Raw genomic sequence first — 24514 nt, 5'->3', positions numbered from 1 at the left:
CTTTCTCGCTTGTACGCTCCTTCTTCAAAGGAAAAGTGCTTCTTTCATGTCGTGCACCACGCGCTAAAGTCTTTGATACTCAATATTAATGGACACTTCCAGCCAATTTTGGGTCGTCATTTCACTTTTTTTCATTACTTCACAATTCTCAGTCTCCCCCTTCCCCCTTCTCTCTCTCTCTCTCTCTCTCTCTCTCTCTCTCTCTCTCTCTCTCTCTCTCTCTCTCTCTCTCCCTGTGAGAATGATTTGTCTATTTTTCGGTTTATCTCTAATTTTTGTGTTTGACTGTTTGTGTATCTCTTTCTATCTATCAAAAGACATCTATTGAGTTTTTCTCTCTCTCTCTCTCTCTCTCTCTCTCTCTCTCTCTCTGTAAGAATTATTTGTCTATTTTTCGGTTCATCTCTAATTTTTGTGTAACTTTATGTGTATCTCTTTTTATCAAAAGACATTCTCTCTCTCTCTCTCTCTCTCTCTCTCTCTCTCTCTCTCTCTCTCTCTCTCTCTCTCTCTCTCTTTATGTAAACATCTATAAGTTTGCCAACCAATTTACCTCTCACCTTGGTAGCTCTCTCTCTCTCTCCCCCTCTCTCTCTCTCTCTCTCTCTCTCTCTCTCTCTCTCTCTCTCTCTCTCTCTCTCTCTCTCTCTCTGCTTACACATACTCACCTTTGAGTCCCCCTCCGTCTGTGGCAACGACTTGAACCTGATATTCAGGCGTCGTTTCACGGTCCAGACAGCAAAGGGCTGTCCTTATGACACCTGTCTCCTGGTCGACGTTGAAAATGGCTCTCCCTGTTTCTTCGTCGATGACATTTTTCTCGATGGAGTAGGTGACCCTGCCGTTCAACCCTTCCGTGCTGTCGTCAGCGTCCCACGCAGAGATCCGCGCCACGGAAACGCCTGAGGGAATGGAAAGAGAGAGAGAGAGAGAGAGAGAGAGAGAGAGAGAGAAAGAGAGAGAGAGAGAGAGAGAGAGAGAGAGATTATATAAATCAAGTAATTTATGATGAATAAGGTGGAGGTAAAAGCAGTTTAACCAAATTTCAAGAAAATTATATTATCGAGGTAGTAATATGTAGATTGACACTGCAAAATTTTTGTATGCCTGGAATTAATTATTAAACATTTTGCCTACTTACATTTCCAACTTTAAATTAATCACTCTTTATAGTATGGAACCGTATTAATTGTAAAAGTTATAGTATAAAATATAATAAGGATGCCAAAATCCCACAATGCTTGCCTGCACTTAAAGTCTTGACTTATGATATAACATGTTACACAGGCCCTTGTTATATGCAGCGTCAGTTTCATATAACACAACGTATTAAGTTTGCACATTTATATTAACATTTCATTGAACTAGCTACACCATTTCAGTTTCCATAATCTAATTACAAGAACTTTCATATGATATTGTTGTTAAACTTTTGCATTTTTTTACTGAAGTGAAGCGACCCACACTCATTCCATAGTGTGACATTGTTTTTCGAAATTTATTCATTAAGATTTTTCCTTGCATATATATATGGTGACAATCCTCTTAAAATTCCCGTTTTGAAAATAAAAGCATCGATTGAAATTTTGAACGTATGAACACAGACCTTCTCATTTCATGGACAAACAACTCCATCAAACCAAAACATGAAACAGCTAAACGGCGACTTAAACCTTTATTCTAGAAGTGAACGCGGATACCGAAGTTGATGCAGAAGGTGCCAAGGGTTCAGCAACAGCTCTTTACTAAAGTTGAGGGCATCTAAAGCTGAGGAACATATGAACGAATTTCTACACTTATATTGCTTCACTGTTATTTTAGAATGCAGAAACTCCTTTCGGAAGTCAAAGTAATTCATGAATAGTTAAGTATATGTATTTCTTATAACAAAAATAAAAAAAGGTTCACAAAGTTATTTTTATTTAAATAGCGTAAGAAAATAAAATAGATACCATTTAAAACTACACACGGAATTTAGAATGAAATTCATGAAGGGAAGACATTCTGTGTGGAACGTGATCATATTTATTAAATTTTCTTCCTGTTATATTTGTCTGAAGTTTATTACTATTACTGCATATGAGTATGTTTCTTTCACAACATTTAACATTTTGTTAGCTCATAGTCAATATCTACATAGAAAGGACTTGGGTACCTGCGATGCTCTTTTAGATTTGACATGCCATTTGCAAGAGAACCTTGATAAGAGTGCAGATTAATTCAGTTAGATTTTAGTGCTGCTTTCGATTTAGTAAATCGTAAGGCACTTATTTTTAAACTTCAGAATCTTGGAGTGGGTGGATATGTTTCAGGATTACTCGAAGATTTCCGTACAGGTAGGAGCAGAGAGTTGCTGTTGATGGGATCGTTAATGAACCAAGACCTACTGTGTTTGGAGTTCCACAGGGTAGTGTTCTTGATCCACTATTATTTTGGGTATATACAAGTGACGTGGTTGTTGGCCTGGAAAACAAGATTGTTCAGTATGCCGATGATGCAACACTTGCAGGTGTAGTAAAGTCTACACTTATGAGAAATGAAGCTGCCCTCAACCTCAGTCGGGACATGGACCGGATTAGCGAATGGTGTAGTCCACGGGGTATGAGCTGAACTCCAGTAAAACCAAAACACTATTGATTAGCAGATCTCGTAAAGATTCCCCACCCCATCCTTCCCTTCAGGTGGACGGGACTTGGCTGAATGAGTGTGAATCTTTAACTATTATTGTAGGTGTAACTTTTGACTCGCATCTTAGTTTTGAGAAACATCTAATGAAAGTTTCAGCAAATGCTGCACGAAAGTTAGGTATTGTTCGTAAGGTCTCTTATATTCATAACAGTGATTAAATCAGTGCAACTGTTTCAGGTCATTTATGCTTCCTTTACTAGAATACTGTTCTCCGGTGTGGATGTCTGCTTCTGCAGGAGATTTATCTTTTTTAGATAGAGTCGGTCGTGGTGGTAGGTTTCTGTTTCCTAATATTAGCAGTTATGACTTGGACCATCGACAGAGGGTCTCTTGTTTGTCACTTTTTCCTAAGTTGTATTTTAATAGAGATCTTTCACATTCACAATTGATCCATGATACCGTTTTCCTGCCGAGAGCAACAACCAGATTCGCTGAACAGCAGTACCAATATGCAGTAAATGAGCCTCGCTGCAGAACTTCTCAGTTCCAGAGGGCCTCTATTCCTCATCCCGTTGGACAACGGAACAGTCTCCCTGAGGATGTCGTGCAGTTGGAACTTCAGAAGTTGAAGCGAAGTTGCAATGCATTACTAGCCTCAAGCTATTCTCTTTGCATTTTAGTATGTTTTTTATCTACTTAATAATTTTTTTTTTCTTTTTACTAAGTGGGATCTCTTCTTTCTTTATTTTCCTTTACCTTTTCTTACTTCCAAAGGAGCACCATATTCTTTGGAAGCTTGAATTTTAAGTCAGTGGCGCCTGTGTGCTTGTTCCATATGAATAAGGTTCATCTTATGAATAATAATAATAATAATAATAATAATAATAATAATAATAATAATAATAATAATAATAATAATAATAATAATTAAAAAATACTCATAGTAGCATGAGTCTTAAAATAGAGAAACAAATCCAGTTATGTATATGTATAAATATTTGAAGATAAACCTGTACAGATAGCTCTCGGGATTGTGTTCGATTCCCCCCTTTCAATGTAAACGCATTGATGTAACACCCAAACCAAGTAAACACAAAAGGACTCAAAACAAACGAAGTTGTTTGTAAACTGTGGAACCGGACGTCAAACAAAGATAGGCAATGCCGTCGTTTTCTGATGAAAGCCCTCCAGTCGTCTGGAACGCCTAAGTGGACCTTGCCCAATGCGGAGGTTTTGATGGTCATCAACAGCATAGGCGCCGGCAGCATCGGTACATATACGTAACTGTGGATTTGTTTCTTCAATAATAATAATAATAATAATAATAATAATAATAATAATAATAATAATAATTGACTTAATTTTCTAAATATATTAGTGTGAATCGTCAGAGCTTTACGTTCGAAGCCCAAAGTAGTTTCAAAGAAATACGATAATCATGCTTACCATTATGATGAGAATCATCACAACAGTTTCATTATAATAATAATAGAGCCAAAAAGGTAAAAGGGCGAGAAATGCATGAGTGGGGTACCTCCAAAAGGACACCTTCGAAACGAGAGAATTTGATTAACATGACGCAGCTTGAAAGGAATCCGGCGAAACAAGAAAATTCAAAACGGTTCAGGCATTTGCAAAACTGCCGGATCCTCTTTTCCTCCTAACCATCAAAACGAAGAAGGATGGGAGAAGGGGGAGGAGGAGGTGAGGGTGGGGAAGGAAGGGAATAGAAAATGCAAAGTAATGAAGTGAAGCGGAAAGCGCAATGGGAGTGGGTGGGCCGGAAAGAGCATTGGAAAGGAATGGAGAAAGAGATGGCATTGCTGATCCAGCCTTTGTGCCGGCAATGTGTGACACCAATGCAGTCTGTTCTTATTTGAAATCCTCAATTATTCATGGACGCCTTCCTTTGCCGGTCTCTGCCCCGGGGAATTTTTGCTCGCGTGTCGCTTACTGTTATGAATCGCACCTTTCTCTTTTTTTTTCTCCTCTTAGTCTAGCTACATATATATATATATATATATATATATATATATATATATATATATATATATATATATATATATATATATATATATATATATTTATATATATATATATATATATATATATATATATATATATATATGTGTGTGTGTGTGTATGTATGTATATATACAGTATATATAGAAATAATCAACACACAATCACGTGTGGAACAGAAATAAATTTGTGACTCACATCAGGATCGAACCCTTGCCTTTCAATTGAAAGACCTGGGTTCGATCCTGATGCGAGTCTAAATTTATATATTATATATATATATATATATATATATATATATATATATATATATATATATGTGTGTGTGTGTGTGTGTGTGTGTGTGTGTGTGTGTGTGTGTGTGCGTGTGTATGTACGTACGTAAAAATATACATGTATTGCATCGACAGCTCAGGAATTAATCTGTAAATTCAATGCCCTAGCCACTTGGCGATTTTATAAGGCGAATTACGTTTTATTTCCTAACCTTTAAAGGAGTTTTAAAGTGCGAATAAGTGTGATTGACTTTGGCCTGAGTTGAATTTGTATTCTAGTCATTATCCTTTCCCCACACAAAAATCCTCACATGTAACAGCTCAATGCCACTGCGGTGAAAATATATTTTTTTTTTTAGGTGAAGTATCAGATTTCTTGGTTTCAAGAACAAAAGACTCCCACTAAAAAGTCAAAACCCTCCACCAGACATTGTTTTGCCTTGCTACTTATTACAATAATATCCCATGCCATTCCCCTTCCTGGGTTAATAGTATGCAGTTAGTATGCTTTATTGCCAATGAAGAAGTTAATTTCTTATTTACTGACTTCTTATTGACTGACGGGACACCTTGAAGTGAAAATGAATAGTTGACCAGGGTTTCTTATGTATTTTTGGACGCGGCAAGATTCCAAAAGAATACTTGAGGATATAAATGTTTCTGCGCATTTGCATAAGTGATAGAGGTGCTTGTAGACAGATGACAGAATAATTGTTAAGAAAAAGTAGTTGTGGTTTAGACAAAGAAATGGGTGTGAGGATCACGTTTGGTGTGATAGGGTTGGATGATACTTGAGAACAAAAGGAAAACAATCTATGCGGAATTCATGGAAAATGATGGAAAATTATACATCTTAAAAAAGATCAAATGTAAATTGTCTAAAGATAAATGATGCAGAAAATAATTTTTTGAAAGCTATCAATGGCTTTCACGATAAGAGTGAAGGGTCTGTTAGAGTATATAGATAGGAGAGAGACTGGTTAGATGTAGAATAGAATTTAAATACAGTGAAAGGAAACGGTAGAGATAAGCACAAGCATCTAAAATTGCCTATAAGAGAAAGTTGATAGTAAATTTTAGTTAAAAGTTAGGAAATAAGGGTAAATGGAAACCAAGAGTTTGAAGCAATGAATTTTCACAATGATGGGGAATGAAAGGAAACAACTAATTTGCGTAGGTGTTTGTGAGCAAATATAAAGGCTGATAGTAAAAGTGAGTTACGGAACAGATGCAAGAATTGGGCAAAATGCATTTTAATCATTTTTAACAAGATTCAGCATGTTAATTTGAGGCGTCTGTTACTGTATAGGAGCAAAATAAAAGCAAAATCATTTCATAGTCTGCACCATAAACATATTATTCACAGCTAGACAATATCAAACGAGCTCAAAGGCGTTTATGTACACAAAAATAGATGAATGCACTTACAAACAAACCTGCGTACTGTACGTACATCAAATAAGTATAATATATTACTTCCAAAACGTTTTAACTTTATACGTTATTTGATTATTGTTGACAGTTCTGCTAATGTTTTCGCCTAATTCTTTCAGGTCAGTGACATTTTTTCTGTACATCTTTATGTCTTTTGGCCTCCTAACGTTATATGGCTGTTGCATAAGATATTTTCTATCTTTGTTAACCTTGTTTCCGTATTTCTTTCAGCTGTGATTACCTTAGTGTAATAATAAATCGCCTTTGGAGAGGTCTGTTGGAATGTTTACTTCTCTCCTTTCTAACTTCGCGATGGACTGCAGTTATATTGTATGTCTGCGGGATACGCCTATGTAATGCATGAGATGGATTTGGGACAGAGAGCTTGTTCTTGAAACTGGTTATTGTTGTCTTAGTTTCCAGGACTCTTTTACTGCTTGGTGTTGGGGCATAAACCCTGGCTAGAATAGCGAATAAAGTGTTTATGCCAGTCAGTCTTTCCTCAGCCAAGACTCACACGTTAGGAAAGTTAATTTTCCGATGTCAAACAATCATCGCCAAAGCTTGTTTGAATGCTTTAATAAGTAACGTGGCAGTGATTAAAGTTCGCGTGGTGCAGTGTATTGAATATTTTCCGTAAGCAAAAGGGCAGCAAGGCAAAGGATATAACGATTGGACTTTGATACAGCCGTTTTCTTGGAAGCCGGGAAAAGCGTGGAATGATTACATGGATTAATCATCATTCTGCAGCTCTCGTTCCCTTCCAGGGTTTTTGTGGAAAGGTTTCTCTGCTGTACTAAATAAGGCAAGTTTGATAATAGTTTGAAAATAGCTGATAGAAATGAACTGGTTTACGTCTTTTTGTATTGTAAACGTTTATTATCATTAAATCGAAACACCTTGGGGAGAAACATCTGTAAAGTGTAAAAAGATATCCGCTTAGATGTATTGTATACAGATGTACTCTGTACAGTTACCGAAACTAGTTTTCATAGTCTTTCTTCACACACGATCACGCATTTTCTTAAAGCACATAGTACTGGAATCCACATATCACTAGTGTCAGCAATCTGGAAAAAAATCTTCGTGCGGCTGTGTTGGACTTTGTTACAGTTCAGTGATGAAAAAGAAGAATTGTGATTTTGAACCTTTTACTTTACAGATATATATTTTTTTTTCATGGGAGAGCTAACTAGAAAAAATAACCGAATAAAGAAACAAGAATCTTGTTGCCAAAGGAATGATGTGCCCGCTACTTACCCCGCTCATCACTTTTAGATAATCTATAAAAAATGTTGATGAACCCGCTACCCAGCACATTTTCTAGCTAATTTGTAGAAAAAATTGATGAATACTCCACTTCATTATTCCACTTAGTTAATCAGTAGAAAAGTCTGGCAAATTGTAGGGATTTCGTGAAACTCCTGGTTTCACAATCGTATATGTAACAAACAAATATATATATATATATATATATATATATATATATATATATATATATATATATATATATATATATATATATATATATATATATATTTTTATAAATATTACTGCTGTTCGCCCTCGATGTATTTAGGTAGGAATATTAGTCCGATTGACCTCGACAGAGAACATCTCTGCCCGCCGGTAGGCTAGGCAATTTAAAAATAACAATCACCGTTGGTAGACAAATGGCGCATTTAGGCATTTAAGATAGGCTGGAAAGTTTGTAAACAAAATATGCTAGGGCATTAGGGACCTAAGCCTCAGAGAGGGTTTACGCTCAATGACCCCTAGTTATGGTGGCCCTTAAGCTTTATTCTATGCATTCGACGATGCCTTTGTCAAGGTCGGATTGCCCGGGGCGGTATAAGCCCTCACCTGGCGGGAACGAAGCGAGGTCGGGTCAGAGAGTCAGAGAGATTCCAGCGGTCGCTGAACCAGGGTGACGCTGCGTGCGTGCCCGAACGATATTCTTTGTTCTTTATTACTTTCTCTCCTACGTCTATCTTAATTAGTGAATTGGGAAGACTGCCAGAATACGACTCCTGAGGTCCCTCGTTTGCGCAGCGACTCGACATTCACGGTAAGTCCGATTCTTGTTGAAGCTTCGTCGATTGACTAGTACTTTTCTGTATTTCACATTTTTCTTTGTTTTCTTCCTTCAGCCACCACTTACGGTATATGTGTTCACGAAGTCTAGATTAAGTCAAATTATTTTATTGTTAGCTTCAACCCCATTATTCCAGTAAAATACCTAGGATTTAGGGTAAGCAAAATCAGGTTAAATCTCGATGCTTTTGTATGCCTCGCGTCCGAATGTTTGGAAGAACCGTTGCGTTTAAAATCAAATTCATCTCAAATATTCTTTGTTAAGGTTAATAACCCTTAACTGGCGACCTTTGGCTAATTAACGTCTGTCTTTGAGGTTAACTTTTGGCTTCAAGTGGCAGGTTACGTGTAATCTTGGTTTGCAGGGCCGTAAAAATTACGTAAATTGAATAATACATGATCAACCAAGACTCTCACACGTAACATTGGCGACCTTGCGTAGAATCTAAAGTACATTTTAGAGAAAGAATCTGGAGAAAAGGAAATTAAAATTACATTAATTCCAAAAAATAAAAGTCAGATATCGAATTCCATTTCATTCTTCCAAACAAGGAACCAGGCATAATAATAAGCAGTAAAGAGAATAGTTATAATAACAAGTGTAGCGAGAATTAGCGTAGGAAAGGGTGTAGAGAGCAGAGTCATAATTTATAACGTTTAAGACAAGGACATTGTACCGTGTTCGGATTGTGAGTCAAGTCGTTCAAGTAACGAATCTCAAAGGCCGAGAATCGCGGAGCCCAGTTCATGTACACAAAGTAATTTAGAAATCGCGTCGGAAATTCCGATCGTTATTGTTTGCATATAAGGGAATCATTCAAAAAACCGTGTCAGTGAAGTAGCAAACGAACTGAAATAGTAATTTTACAATAAAGGTACCGTTCAACAACGTAAATTTACGCAGGCAAGCTAGCATCTCTCTTTTCATTCTTTTGTTTAATCTCCGGGTGAGGAATACGATAACAAAAGACACAAAGTTGTTTGGTAATTTAGTTTTCCATCCGTAACGTAAAACGCTATGCATGATTGGTATATTTAAAGTAAAATCTGGATACCTGCATTTGTTTGCGTTATTTTGAATTTGGTGCTAAAAAGAAAATACCCGCCATCGTGTTGTTTTTGAAATTGTTCGAACTGTTTGTGCGGCCATTTTGGGGTTTCCTTCGCCGAGATTGTTTTGAAATTTAGGCCTAACGGGACCTTGGCCGCCATCTCAAAGACCTTGTTATTGTGACCTGACCGACTCTGCTCCGAGACACTCTTGGGGCATTATTTTTTTTTTTTTTCGTAGCGAACCCACCTCCTAATATCTTAGCTAGGAAAAAACCAAAAGATAATTTAGGCAGGGAAAGTTAGGCCTTAGTTAGAGTAATAACAAGTTCCTATACGAATACCTACTATAAAATCATATAAAGAAAATTTAAAATTTTTACGATAAACTTTTGTGACGTCGGCTCCCGGAAAATTAAGATAATAAAGTAATCCCTAAGGAAGCCAAGACGACGCATCTATATCATTTTATTAAGATCCATGCCATTGTGCATGTATAAAATCTTTGTTTACATGTTCTCAAGCAGCAAGAAATTTGCTGATTGAAAATCTCTCTCTCTCTCTCTCTCTCTCTCTCTCTCTCTCTCTCTCTCTCTCTCTCTCTCTCTCTCTCTCTCTCTCTCTCTCTCTCTCTCGTCATTCAAGTAAGCATTCCTAACCTAAGTGTACGTGACCCTCTTCAAAGAAAGAACGGCCGACACTAGGCTAATTAATTCGAATACTTAAACCAATTAAAAGAAAACACCTCTGTCCCACAATAGATGAGGACAAGTTAAGAGTAATTACAATACAGTGATAAACTGTCGGTCACGAGTGAGGCCTGCTATCCAGACCGAAGCAAACAGTAGTTTTCACCCTCTGAAAAAAAGAAGGGGCCAGCACTGGGGCCGGTACTGGGACCAGCCACTCACGAGGATCTTTAAAAAAAAAAAAAAAAACCCAAATTCACTTTATTCCACAGTGCCAATAATTTGCAGCACTCATCACTTGAATAGCTTACTTCTCTATCTCTCTCTCTCTCTCTCTCTCTCTTTTACCTTCCCTTTCTCTCTCATTCGATTGTTGCACTCTGCAGGGGGTGTAGAGTGCCTTTCCTCCCATATAGCCTAGTTGGACTCCAGTAGAGGGTCCCTAGGAACACATTGGCACCATAAGTGCCACCAAGCAAGAATCCAGAAAAATAAATAAAACAAAACCAAAAGGGAACACAGAAGGGAAAGTTCTTCTGGAACCTAACCTGCACCAGTGCCTAGGGATACTGAGTGCCACCAGTGTGACCTGTACACGGCACACCCAAACTACAGTGCCACCTTTTGAAAGGGTGCCACGTCATTGAAGAGACACTTCCTCGCTGCCCAAGTACGCCCACTCGACCCGGTTAGACGCCCTTCCCACCAGAACCATGGCAGCAGAGCATTATAAAACTTTCCTGGGGCTGGGGACGGCGGCAGGTCTCACCGGCTCGGAACTTACTACCTGGGTTAAGGAGCAAGTGGACGACTTGGCCAAGCGGGAGAAGGAAGAAAGACTCGAGCAGAGGAAGTATGAAGCCGAGCAGAGGAAGTATGAAGAAGAACGAAGGTGTATGAAGCCGAGCAAAGGCAATATGAAGAGGAAGAGAAGAAAGAAGGAGACAGCATGAGTTAGCCTGCAAGGAAACTGAGTTAGCCCTAAAGGAGAAGGAGCTCGAGCTTGAGAGAGCGAAAATGGAGAATGCCGAAGCTATGGCTAGCCATCAAGCCTCCAGTCCTACACCTGCTGCATCAAACGCTCCAATTTCGAGCATCAATTCCCTAGTCCCCAAGTGGACTGAGGACGAGCCAGAAGCATGGCTGGAGGAGATCGAGGCTCTTTTCGATAACTACAGCACCACGGAGACGAGAGAGCCTTAATACTAGCCAAACATATGGAGGAAAAGCCAAGGCAGCGCTTCGCTCACTGGAGAAGAGCCAGAGAGGTAACATGGCGGAAGTTCGTAGAGTCATTACAAAGGCCTACGAGATAACCCCAGAAAAATGGAGACAACGGTTCCGAGGTCTTGCCAAGGAAGTCGGCTGGTCTTGGACAGAATGGGCATGTCACAAAACCCAGTCCGCATGCGCTGGTTCGACTCCTTGGCCTGCACGACGTTTGAGGATCTCTTCAATCGGACCATGCTAGAAGACCTTTTCCAATGTGTGCCAGGGCCCTTGCAGTATATCTTAACGATAAACAGCCCTCCACACTTATGGAAGCTTGTCGCATGGCTGATTCGTGGGAAACCTTCAATCAGTCGCATAGCACCTCTCAGAAGCGAATCATCCCTCCGGCCTACCTCTCGAACTCCACTCGCCCGAAGAATGGACTGCCTAGCAAGACCCTGTGCAACTATTGCAAGAAGGGGGCCACGCTGAAGCTGAGTGCCGATACAAACTCGGCACTAATAAGCAGCCTAACCCTACCAGCCAGAACTCCGCCCCGATTCATCTGCTCAGCCCTCTCCTCCAACAGTTACTGCAGGCCACCGAGCCCATCCAAAGGGCCCGTGCAAATCCTGTGGGGCTGCTAGCCACTACAATGCTGGATCTCCGGCCTGTCCACATCATGTCCCCACCACCAAATTTGTCAACCTAATCAGCACTTCATTTTCTGCTGCTGGTCCGCACCGGATCCTTTACCCCGAGAGACTGGAAACCCAGTTCATCTCGGTGGCCCTCTTCAGAGCACTAGCCTGCCAGTGACCCTTCCGGTCACAGTAGACACTGCGGCAGACATTAGCCTGATCACCAGGGGCCAAGTGCCAGCCAGTGCCATGGTTGACGAAGAAACGCGGTGGGAAATGAAGTGGATAGAGGGCCACACCATCACCGTTCCTACGGTCCAACTCCAGGTTATGACACCTTGGGGCACGATACCCCACCGCCTTGGCGTGGTAGGTGGAATTCGGCCCGGAGTGGTCTTCTTGTTGGTCGGGATCTTCTCTGCGGAAGCCCGTCACCAACGCCACTCCGCAGCCACGTTACCTCCTCCACGGAGGCCCCATCTAAAACTCTCAAAATGACAAACCTCCACCTTCCGCCCACCAAAGTGGTCCGCGGAAGGGCGCCACCCAACCTATTTCAGGCCTAGCCCTCTCCAATCGCGAAGGGCTGGCCCACCAAGAGGTCCTCCCCCTCCGCGAAGAGAGATTCAGGAGGAGCAGTACCGCTGCAGGACGTGCAAGCGGGCAGACCACTCCACAAATTGGGAGGGCTGCCCAAGCAAGCAACGCCCAGCGGACGCCCCGAACAAAACTCAGGAGAGGCTACGATCTCCTGCTGGGGCAGGAATCTCTGCCGCAGCCAACCACAAGTCGTCCGAGAGGTATTGCACCTCCGGACCCTCATCAGGCATGCCTGACCTCAACTGCTGCCAGTGCCACTTGCGAGCACTGAGCAGTGCCAGACTCCGTCCGCCACGGACGTTGAGCTACCAATGGAAAAGGCCCCTATGCCGGTCTAAATCATGAGGCGAATCCTCCTCCGGAGATTTAGGATTCCCCATGCAGTTGATCATCGCGACTGGAGAGCCTCCAGCACCCGAAACTTCTTCTTTGCAAGATTCTTCTTTGCAAATTTGACTCAGGGATGAACCCCTGGAGGATCGAAATGGTACCCCCTTCCTTGGAAGACCAGGAACTGGCATCCTCGGACGCAGAAGTCGAGATCGCTCTCGCTCCGGTTGTCGCAGCAGCCGGAGTAGGAGTCCTCCCGCAGCTTTTGCAGTTGCCCTGACTTCGCGCCCGCTAGCCCTTCTGGCCTGTCCCCGGAGTTGGTGCTCTCATCACCTGCTAGGCCAGCTACTGATAGGCCTTGGAGGAAACAGAAGAAGAAGAAGAAGGGGCGGAAGAGAGCCCAGTAGTTGCCGAGCTATACGCTCATCCTGGCACTAGTGCCCTCTCGGCACAGTGCCCTAACATCTAAGAGTGATCCTGGCCCCTTGCCCAGAGGAGGTAGCCAGTGTGATCTCTTCCTTTTATTTGTACATAGCCTAGGCCACCTTAAAGTACGGTACATCAATTTAGTAACCTTGTTCTTTCCACTTACCACCGAGCCGCAGTAATCATGTAAGTAGCCTAACTAATTTCAGTAATCTTAACTATTGTGAAACGAGCCACGATGCTCGTGACACGCATGGCCTAAGACCTCAGTGAGGCACCCATTTATCATATGAGGCAACCTCATGAATTAACTAGTAAATTTTAATTGTATTAAACATAAACCATGTTGTAATTTAGTTAGAATATTAACTCTTATGTTGGTGCTACGGTCGGGTTAGGATAGGTTAGGCTAGGGAATATCATAGAATGTACCACTAGGCTAGGTCTAAAACACATCATGATTGTAGGAGGTAGCCTATAATAACCGTGAGCACCTTCCAGTACTATTAGAATTAGGTAAAGTAGTGATTATAGCTCATATCCTATCTAGGGTTAGGTAGTTCTGTAGCTAGGTAGGCTAACCAGGACTAATCTGCTCAGGGAAGGAGAGTAACCTACGAGAGGCTAACAGCTTGTTTAGTATAGACCTTCACGCCCGAAAAGGGAGTGAAGGCCCTCTTAAGGGGGAGCTTTTATAAATATTACTGCTGTTCGCCCTCGATGTATTTAGGTGTAGGAATATTAGTCCGATTGACCTCGACAGAGAACATCTTTGCCCGCCGGTAGGCTAGGCAGTTCAAAAATAACAATCACCGTTGGAGAAAGGATAGACAAATTTTAACCCCATAGGCTGGAAAGTTTGTAAACAAAATATGCTAGGGCATTAGGGACCTAAGCCTCAGAGAGGGTTTACGCTCAATGACCCCTAGTTATGGTGGCCGAATGCTTTATTCTATGCATTCGACGATGCCTTTGTCAAGGTCGGATGACGGTATTCCCCTCACCTGGCGGAACGGCAGGTCGGGTCAGAGAGTCAGAGAGATTCCAGCGGTCGCTGAACCAGGGGTGACGCTGCTGCGTGCCCGAACGATATTCTTTGTTCTTTATTACTTTCTCTCCTACGTCTATCTTAATTAGTGAATTGGGAAGACTGCCAGAATACGACTCCTGAGGTCCCTGTTTTGCGCAGCTTGACTCGACATTCACGGTAAGTCCGATTCTTGTTGAAACTTCGTCGATTGACTAGTACTTTTCTGTATTTCACATTTTTCTTTGTTTTCTTCCTTCAGCCACCACTTACGGTATATGTGTTCACGAAGTCTAGATTAAGTCAAATTATTTTATTGTTAGCTTCAACCCCATTATTCCAGTAAAATACCTAGGATTTAGGTAAGCAAAATCAGGTTAAATCTCGATGCTTTTGTATGCCTCGCGTCCGAATGTTTGGAAGAACTGTTGCGTTTAAAATCAAATTCATCTCAAATATTCTTTGTTAAGGTTAATAACCCTTAACTGTTGACCTTTGGCTAATTAACGTCTGTCTTTGAGGTTAACTTTTGGCTTCAAGTGGCAGGTTACGTGTAATCTTGGTTTGCAGGGCCGTAAAAATTACGTAAATTGAATAATACATGATCAACCAAGACTCTCACATGTAACAATATATATATATATATATATATATATATATATATATATATATATATATATATATATATATATATATATATATATATATATATATATATTAAGTATAACTCAATGGTGCCTTTTTCTCAGTTCAAGAAATACTGCTTAATAAATACAACACCATGACAGAATGTAATGAATCAAAGGCAACCCGAATATAAAGAAATAACAGGTGCAAAACATTGTCTGCCAACTCTTGTCAATTCCCAATATAATAATCATGCAGATATTCCTAAGGAGAAGATATAAGGTCGTTAATAATAACAACAAAAATACCTGAATAGAAAAATAAGTGATTGCCATTGGGGCTTTCATGAGTTGCTGGTCGGCTGGATTCGATTGTGAGTTTTGTACCCCAGACCAGGCTCAGAGAATTGACTATTTGTAGTGTTCCGTATTTCTGATAGAAATCTGAAACTAGACTGTAGTGGAGCAGTTTCATTCAAATTGAATCATAAATATTCCCCCAAAAAAAAAAAAAAAAATTTTTGGGCAACACATTCCATGAGGCAAAGGACACTATATAGCATTGGGAGAGAGAGAGAGAGAGAGAGAGAGAGAGAGAGAGAGAGAGAGAGAGAGAGAGAGAGAGAGAGAGAGAGAGAGAGAGATAGAGTCTAAGAATATTCTTTAAGGATAAACGAAACATTTTTTCAGGTTCACGCGTGGATTAATCTGTTCAAACATCCAAATTCCGATTCTTTTAAATATTTGAGCTATCTCAGAGAGAGAGAGAGAGAGAGAGAGAGAGAGAGAGAGATCCTTTGAAGTAAGGAACTAATCAATTCTGCTTATTCACACTTGGATTAAATTGTAAAGGGATAGGTAGAAGGTCTTGTAAAGTAGTTCCAACTGAATAAAAAAACAAAAAAAGCAATATTTAATCCTACTTAGCCAGGCCTTGAATAACGGTCCGACAATTCAGGATCGGTTTTTTTCTTTTAACGAAGTGATGCACCTAAGGAACGAAATTCCTCCTTTCATCTATTTCGTGGGAAACTGCTATATACCTTTATATTATCCATGCTTTTGAATGTTGTTGTTATCATTATTATTATTATTATTATTATTATTATTATTATTATTATTATTATTATTATGAATCTGTTAAACGAAATTATTATTATTGTTATTATTCAGAAGATGAAACCTATTCATATGGAACAAGCCCGCAGGGGCCATTGACTTGAAATTCAACCTTCCAAAGAATATGGTGTTCATTAGGAAGAAGTAAGAGGGGGTAAAGAGAAATACAGAAAGAAGAGATCCCACTTATTAAAAAGAAAAAAAATCAATAATTAACAAATAAATAAAAATGTATTAAAATGCAAGGAGAATATATTAGGGTAGAATGCATTGCATCTTCGCTTGAACTTCTGAAGAATTTCCAGTTGCACGACATCCACTGAACCAAATTTTCTATCTTCGCACGAACATAATTTGTATAGAAATGGCAGGTGAGATTTGAGCAAAATAAAGTTGAGCAGCTAAGGAGGAATAGGCCGTAGTTTGTGGTTGAAAAATAAAGGACAGAAAGCAGCTATATAGTGGGAGGAACCCCCTCTGGCCGGTCAATTACATACCGGAAAAGTGGTGTACAAGGCAGACAAAGTACCTCCCACCCTAGTTATTTTCAGTTTCAAGACATGTTAAGTGGTAATTAACTATTACTGTTGCTGCTTTTCTCTGTTAGCAAATGGAAACTTATGAAAATAGCTTTAGCTATTTGTTTCCAAAGGCCTGATACCTTTGACTTCGAAGACAATATGTTAATTGATTTCTGTCCGCTTTCATAATAACCAATACATAATGTTTTGTTTCAGAATGAACACAATAAATGTAAATGCAAATACCATTTTATGAGCAACTGAACTGATTAAAGTAAGATTTATTTTACAATATTCACGACAGGAAAATATACATTCTAGTGCAACAGATTCCCTAAATAAATTTGAACCTCAGTATACTGCTCTTATTCACGGCTATTTATTTCTTATTGCATTACTTCTGACTTCTCTTTTTTCACATGTGTCCGTTACAATCGCTGAAAGCTTTCCTTAGAAATCACCAGTTGTCTTTTCTTCTTCTAAAAGTATGTCCGTTCAGCTGGATAATATTTAGTAAAAATTTACTGCACTAAAAATGATTATCATGCACTATATATAAAAATACATTATAACCCTTTACAACAAATGCAATTTTCTGAAAGTTTCGGTTATATAGCTGCATTTCGCATTGAATGCGGTTGGCTCTGTTTCAACAAGTTGGATCGAATTTATGTTATTTGTATCCCTCATGAATTAAAGACATACATTGTTAAAGTTTGTAACGCTAATAAATTTGTGTAGTAAAATAACGTTACTTGGTGAAAACTCTTGCTTTGGATAGACACAACTGTTTGCTGTTACCAGTTACCTCGGTAAATGACGACAAAGACCGTGATAATTATTTACAGGTACAAAATGAGCCATCCGACGATCGAAAGTTAAACATAAGTCAGAAGTAATGCCATAAGAAATAAAAAGCCGCGAGCAAGAGCAGTATACTGAGGTCCAAATTTATTTAGGAATCTGTTGCACTACAATGTATATTTTCCTGACGTGAATACTGTAAAATAAATCTTACTTTAATCAGTTCAGTTGATCATAAAATGATATTTGCATCCACATTTATTGTGTTCATTCTGAAACAAAACATTCCGTAAAATAAATCTTACTTTAATCAGTTCAGTTGATCATAAAATGATATTTGCATCCACATTTATTGTGTTCATTCTGAAACAAAACATTATGTGTTGGTTCTTATGAAAGCAGGCAAAAATCAGTTCACATGTTGTCTTCGAAGTCAAATTATCAGGTCTTTGAAAACAATTATAATATGGACAGAAAGTAATGCCTGAGAAACTACTGGAAGTTAGTAATCCTCTTTCCCCTTGTTGTCGAGATTCGAAATTTTCAGTTTTCTTTTTTCTTGCAGCCCACACCCCCTTTCCTTTTATTTCCTTCTTGCTGTCTTGCAGATAAGTGTATATACATTAACCCATCTATTTCCCCCTCTCTCACTTTCTGAAGGCACTTGATCGAGACCCACCCGAGGGAAGGGGAGTATGGAAACTCACGGTAGAGGCAACTGACGGCCAAGCCACAAAGAGCCGACAAGAGGAAGAAAGAAACCTTATAGACAGGAGTGAAAAGAACTACAATATAAACTCGTCGATCTGGCCAGAAGAAATAGTGACTAGGGGAAACACCATCTGGAAAGAAACTTCCGCAAACAAAAGAAATGCCCAGGGTTTGCTAAGGGATGATGCTGCGATAAGAAATGAAAGGAAGCAAAAAGTAAATTCTTATACAAACCCAGATGAAAAAAGGCTAAACAGGAAGCCGGCAGAACAAAAGAAAGCTTGGGAACATAGACAAAAAAGACACAATCCATATCATAGAACTGACTCTCAGAAGTTGGTTAAAACTGATAAAAACCAAGATGCAGATATGGTGGGGGAAAAAAATGAACCGAAAGTTAAAACCAATCAACGTTTCTTCAGAAAGATAACTTCCTGGAAGGAGATTGACCCTGATATACGCGCGGACTGCGAGAATGAGAAACCAAATAGCATTTGGGAAAAAATCGATACAAATCGGCATCAAAAGAAAAACGCGCCAAAGAAAGAAAGGGAAAGGCAGGTGTGGAAACCACATGATAATGAACGATATCCCTGGATATATCGGGAGGAGGATAACCAGAATTCCAGGAGTAGTCACGAAAAGAAATACCGATATCGGAACCCCAAAGGTCCAGGTGTCTGGAATACCCAAAAACGTTTGGAAATCGGGGGAAACTTTGATGGAAATCTAAAGAGAGGAAACGAATGGGTCGGGAAAAGTGTAAAAGCACAAGGGACACCCATCAGAAGACAAACAAAGCAACGAAAAAAACGAGACACTTTACAACAGGAGAAGAAGCACTTAGTCAGGACAACGCAAAAATGGGGCGAACACAAGCCGGTGACACTCACAACAAGGAAATCCTTACCGGGACAGGAATTTGGCCTCGGAAATTACATACTGAATGGGAGGGCTCCGCGAGGCGCGTCGGGTCAAGAATCTCGACGTTTGCTGGAATCCAGACTCAGGCGGTTGAGTACCCGAGAGACTCAAAGAACTTTCGGGCAAGATTGGGGAAAGTCATTAAGACATTTATTGGCAAATTCTTTGCACGATCTCATGGAAGAAGGCGAAGAGGCTGAGGGCCAGGGGATTATGATGTTGGTGATGAGGACGATGAAGGTAAAGATAATGATGACTTTGATGATGATGATGATGACGATTTTGGTTGGGATACTAATAAGGGTGATGATGGTCGTGATGACGGTACGGGCAGTGCTGATGATTATGAAGAATATGATGATGGTAGTTATAATGAAACTGATCTTGAAGATTATGATGGTGGGGGTAATGCCACTGTTGACTATGATGCTGATGATCTCGGAGATTATGTTGGTGGTAGCGATGGTGATGCTGAAGAATATTATGGTGACGATATCGTGAATTACAAATGACGATGATACCAATGATTATGAAGATTACGGGGAGGATGGTGATTATGAAGGTAACGATGACGCTCATGATCGTCGAGATTACAGTCGTGGTGATAATGAAGGCACAGATGAAACTATTGGAAAAGTATCAAAAACGAAAGTTTTTGAGCAAGACGAAAACGAAGAAATAAAAGGTTCCAGTTTTCTCGGAGTGAAAAGTGGAAAATTACAAAATGAGGAAGGTTGGAATAAAGGAGATCCATTCATCATTAAGAGTGATAAAACTCAAAAAAGGACCGAGCACCAAAAGAACAAAAACATGACAAATAAAGGGGAGGGGAGAGGCGATACCGACAATATAAGAAACTCTCCAAACTCGAAAAAATCATTCAAGGAGATAGAAGTTCAGGTTGACAAACACAAAAAGAGAGAAAGCGACCCACACGAAATCCACCTAAATCACAATAAGAACATCGGGGCGAAATGGCAAAAGAGGTATGAGGACGAAAAAACAATAAACAGACGAGAATCAAACGAAGGAGAATCCAATAACCTTGCTCTCACCTGGAAAGGAAAGAAAGTGATGGAAAAAAAGCTGCTGAGATCTATCGTCGATGACAGGTCAGATAGGGAGAGATTAACCGGCGGTGAAAATAAAAAGACAGACTTTGTTTATAACTTTTCCTGGACTCAGGATCTCGGCAGAGCTCACAGTGTGAGGCACAGCGACTTGAAGCGAGTGAACAAAAGAAGGGTCATTGTGAATAGGAAGCACAAAGGAAAAGGGGGCGACACGAAATTCCCGTGGGAACCCCAGCTATTAGAGGACTCTGTCAAAGATGATTCTAAACCAGCACGCGCTGTTGCCCATCATAGAAATGGTAGGCAGATTAGAGGCAAAATAGGGGAAAGTCGTTTTCGCACAACACAGAGTTTAGTACAGAATGTGTTAAATCTACAGGGTGGAAATCCGGGCAATAAAAACATTGATCTTTACAAAATTCCCAAGAAAACTGAGGAACATTACAAGTCTCCTAGAGAGGGACAACAAAGAGAAGGGAGCTTTAACAAAAATGAGAAAAATCTAGATGGAAATTACAGTCTAAGCAGTAAGACACAGAGAGGAATAAAATTACGCCACCATGATTCAAGTCTACAATCCACTGCTCTCAAGAAACCCCACAGCTTTTCCAAAGCGACTGGAACTAACGTCACTTTCCATCTGCCGTCGATCAAATCAAGTCTAAAAGAGAAGAAAAAGAAAGAAATAACAACACACACTCCTCTTCGTGAGGAAACATCAATGAATCTAAATCTAAAAGGACCGAACAGTTCGACGGGAAGTAAGCATTATCCTAATTTCAATTCTTCATGGGCAACGAATCCATATTTTCCAAAAACCTCCAGGGGACACACAGCGGAAGGAGGGACAACAAGCAGCGCAGGAAAAGATGAAGAGAGACCACCGAAAGAAAGAAATAAGACTAAGTATTTGAACCTGAGGACATTGCGTAGACGCGAACTTCGGCATGAGGAAGAAAATGGCTGCAGTAAAGCCAAGATGAATAACGATTACGGGCGAGGAATTAAAACGGGACTTTATCACGGATATGACCAAGGGCGAGTTCATAAAGTGACGACAACAGTAACAATAATTGTGAAGGACATCAACGACAATGCGCCCATTTTCCCCGAAAACGTCATGATGGGAGAAGTTCGAGAGAATGGCCAGCTTGGTGAGTAATAAGGAATTTGATTTATATTATTATTTCTAAAATCAGAAGTCTTGCTTTCCAAGTTTGTAGGCATACCGAATTCTAGCACTATAGCCTATAATTAAAACTTTTTAATAATATCAATTTAACCAAAATCACGTAAGACTAAGGATAATCAATGAATATTTCAATTCACAGATGAGTTCATAGATACACGAACTGTAAAACATGGTTATAAGGAAAATCAAAGATAGCTGTCTAAATTGTATTTATTTTCTTTAATGGTTTCTTGACAACTTTCTTGAGCTACTAACTTCATTTTTATCTTCAGGCAATATATATATATATATATATATATATATATATAGAAATCATCAACACACAATCACGTATGGAACAGAAATAAATTTCTGACTCACGTCGGATCGAAACCCAGGTCTCAGGTGGAAAGCAAGGGCATTACCCACTGCGGCCATACAAGTCTAAAAGAAGTTGGAACCTGAGAGCAACTGCACCAAGGAATTACCTGGGCAAGCTGAACTGCTTGCATACCAGCTTGAGTTTTCCCCAGTCCCGACTTCAGCAATGACCCAATAGACATAATTTCACATGAATTATCCCTTCTGAGTGAATAAGATAGAAATCATCAACACACATTCTTGTTCTGTGAACAATAAATAAACGGAATTGACTCACAAGATTAAATGTCAAGGTCTTATTTTTAAATTCAGGGTTTATAATTGGAATTCACAAGTCTAAAAGAATTTGGAACACTGAAAAATAAACTGTCTGCTTAATTAATTACTTGGCAACTTAGGTAATTATGAATGACTGCAGAGTTCCCCATCTTCCTATCAGCAATGAATTAATTGACAATTTTTATTAGAATTATCCTTCAAATTTACTGTAAGAAAATATCAACACGTTGTCACTTGTGGAATTAAAGAATGATTTCAATTATGGAACTATAAGAAATATTTAAATTTTTGGAAAGCAAGGGCGTTGTCTATTGGCCTTGTGCCAAAAAAACTAAAAGAAGTTGGAATTAGAAAAGTCAGCCAAAAATTAGGTTGGTTTTAATGAATGTTTGCAAACATAATAGTTTTTTAACTTATGATCAGTATGAGTATTAGACAACATTTAATGAGTCGTTTCCCTTCTGGTAGTGAATAAGATGAAATCATCTGTAAATCACTTGTGGAACAGAAATAATTTCTGAAAACTTCGGGATCGCAGGTGATCAGGTGGGGCTAAGAGGCGTTACTTTACTAAAGCAAACAGATCTAAAGTTTTGTTAAACAAGAGAGCAAAACACTACTGAATTAAAGTAATCTCTTTCTTAATAAAATAATTTTCCAAATCTGAACTTCCCGTGATATCAATATACCCAATAGACTGCATTTCATTCAGAATAATCCCAAATGTGAAATAAGATACAAATCATCAACACACAATGGGCGTTTGGAACAGAAATAAATTTCTGACTCGCGAGGAGGTCGAACAGGTCATCAGGTGAAAGCATTTTGGGTGCTGTCTAATACAATGAACCTGAGATTCAAAGCGGGGGAAACCATACCTTTAGCAACTGACGTCATCCCTCCAGCTTGCAGTTTTCTCAAGTTCCAATCTTGCTGGGTCATGGCCCAGTGGATAACGCCCAGGTGCTTTCCACCTGAGAGACCTGGCTTCGATCCCGACGTGAGTCAGAAATTTATTTCTGTTCCACTATTGATTGTGTGTTGATGATTTCATATCTTATTCACTCAGAAGGGATAATTGAATGAAATGTTGTCTATTGGTCATTGCTGAGTCGGGAAGTTGAAAAAAACTTGCTGGTATGCAAGCAGTTAGCTTGCCCAGGTACTAAGGGTGCAGTTGCTCTCAGGTTCCAAACTTTTAGACTTTTATGGCCCAGTGGGTAACGCCCTTGCTTTCCACCTGAGAGACCTGGCCTCGATCCCGACGTGAGTCAGAAATTTATTTCTGTTCCACACGTGATTGTGTGTTGATGATTTCTATCTTATTCACTCAGAAGGGATAATCGAATGAAATGTTGTCTATTGGGTCATTGCTGAGTCGGGAAGTTGGGGAAACTCTTGCTGGTATGCAAGCAGTTAGCTTGCCCAGGTAATTCTGGGTGCAAAAATCTCAGGTTCCAACTTTAGACTTGTATGGCCCAGTGGGTAACGCCCCCTTGCTTTCCACCTGAGAGACCTAAACTCGATCCCGACGTGAGTCAGAAATTTATTTCGTTCCACACGTGATTGTGTGTTGATGATTTCTATCTTATTCACTCAGAAGGGATAATTCGAATGAAATGTTGTCAATTGGTCATTGCTGAGTCGGGAAGTTGGGGAAAACTTTGGTATGCAAGCAGTTATTTGCCCATATAAATCAAAGGTCAGTTGCTCTCAGGTTCCAACTTCTTTAGACTTGTATGACCCAGTGGGTAACCCTGACTTTCCACCTGAGAGACCTGGTCTGATCCTCTGACGTGAGTCAGAAATTTATTTTTATAAATATATATATATATATATATATATATATATATATATATATATATATATATCATATATAGCAACCAATTTAAAAGTATATACATATATATGTATATATATATACATATGGAGAGAAAGATAAAAAATTGTTACCTCGAGAAAAAATGTGTCCAAATTTGAATGTAATTATCATGTGCCTCTGAAATTTTCCCATGCTTTTTAAGAGTGGTCGTATAACAAAGTCCAAAGCATAAATATTCTGCCCATACAAATGAAAATGTTTCATAAACAAAAGAAAGCTTCGGAGGGATGAATCAGTCATTCACTATTATTTCTCTGGGTCATAGTCCCAGTAAATAAATATATGTCCCACATATCTAAAAACGAGTAGAAAAACTTGTAGGTACCACAGTAGAGAGATGTGAAGAGAAAATGGAGAAAGGTCTATTGGGAAGGTTTGTTGTAAAACTTTTAATCTGACTCAGCATCTTTTTTTTTTTTTTGCTTGTCCCTGATAAACTTTCTAAGATGCGTCGTTGGTATTGATTTGCCAGTACTATATTTCTGGGAACTATTTTTGGACTGACCCCAGTCAATGTTTTGTGCTATGTTTAGAAGTCTTCATAACTATTCCTCTTTGTTTCATGGACTTTTCTTTGGTGGTTCCATTATATATA

The 24514-nt window shown here is 39.5% G+C and overlaps 2 protein-coding genes across 2 annotated transcripts in view; one reads left to right on the top strand and one right to left on the bottom strand.

The window, feature by feature from the left end:
* Positions 1-3896, bottom strand: part of LOC136824973 (putative neural-cadherin 2) — a 34838-nt gene extending 30942 nt beyond the window's left edge. Inside the window, exons 1-2 of the mRNA XM_067080958.1 lie at positions 3848-3896; positions 669-902 (exon numbers count right to left, since the gene is read on the bottom strand). Coding sequence (XP_066937059.1) covers positions 669-902; positions 3848-3896 — 283 coding nt within the window. The remainder of the gene's footprint in view (positions 1-668; positions 903-3847) is intronic.
* Positions 3897-4393: 497 nt separating this feature from the next.
* LOC136824972 (uncharacterized protein DDB_G0283697-like) lies at positions 4394-19645 on the top strand. Its single transcript, XM_067080957.1, has 3 exons — positions 4394-4492; positions 18159-19227; positions 19374-19645. The coding sequence occupies exons 1-3, from the start codon at positions 4394-4396 to the stop codon at positions 19643-19645; spliced, it is 1440 nt and encodes a 479-aa protein (XP_066937058.1).
* Positions 19646-24514: the final 4869 nt, after the last annotated feature.

The sequence above is a fragment of the Macrobrachium rosenbergii genome, chromosome 36 (genome assembly GCF_040412425.1).
Source record: "Macrobrachium rosenbergii isolate ZJJX-2024 chromosome 36, ASM4041242v1, whole genome shotgun sequence".
NCBI classification, from domain to species: Eukaryota; Metazoa; Arthropoda; class Malacostraca; order Decapoda; family Palaemonidae; genus Macrobrachium; species Macrobrachium rosenbergii.
Note: the sequence above shows the minus strand (reverse complement) of the source record. Positions and strands in the feature narration are given on the sequence as shown.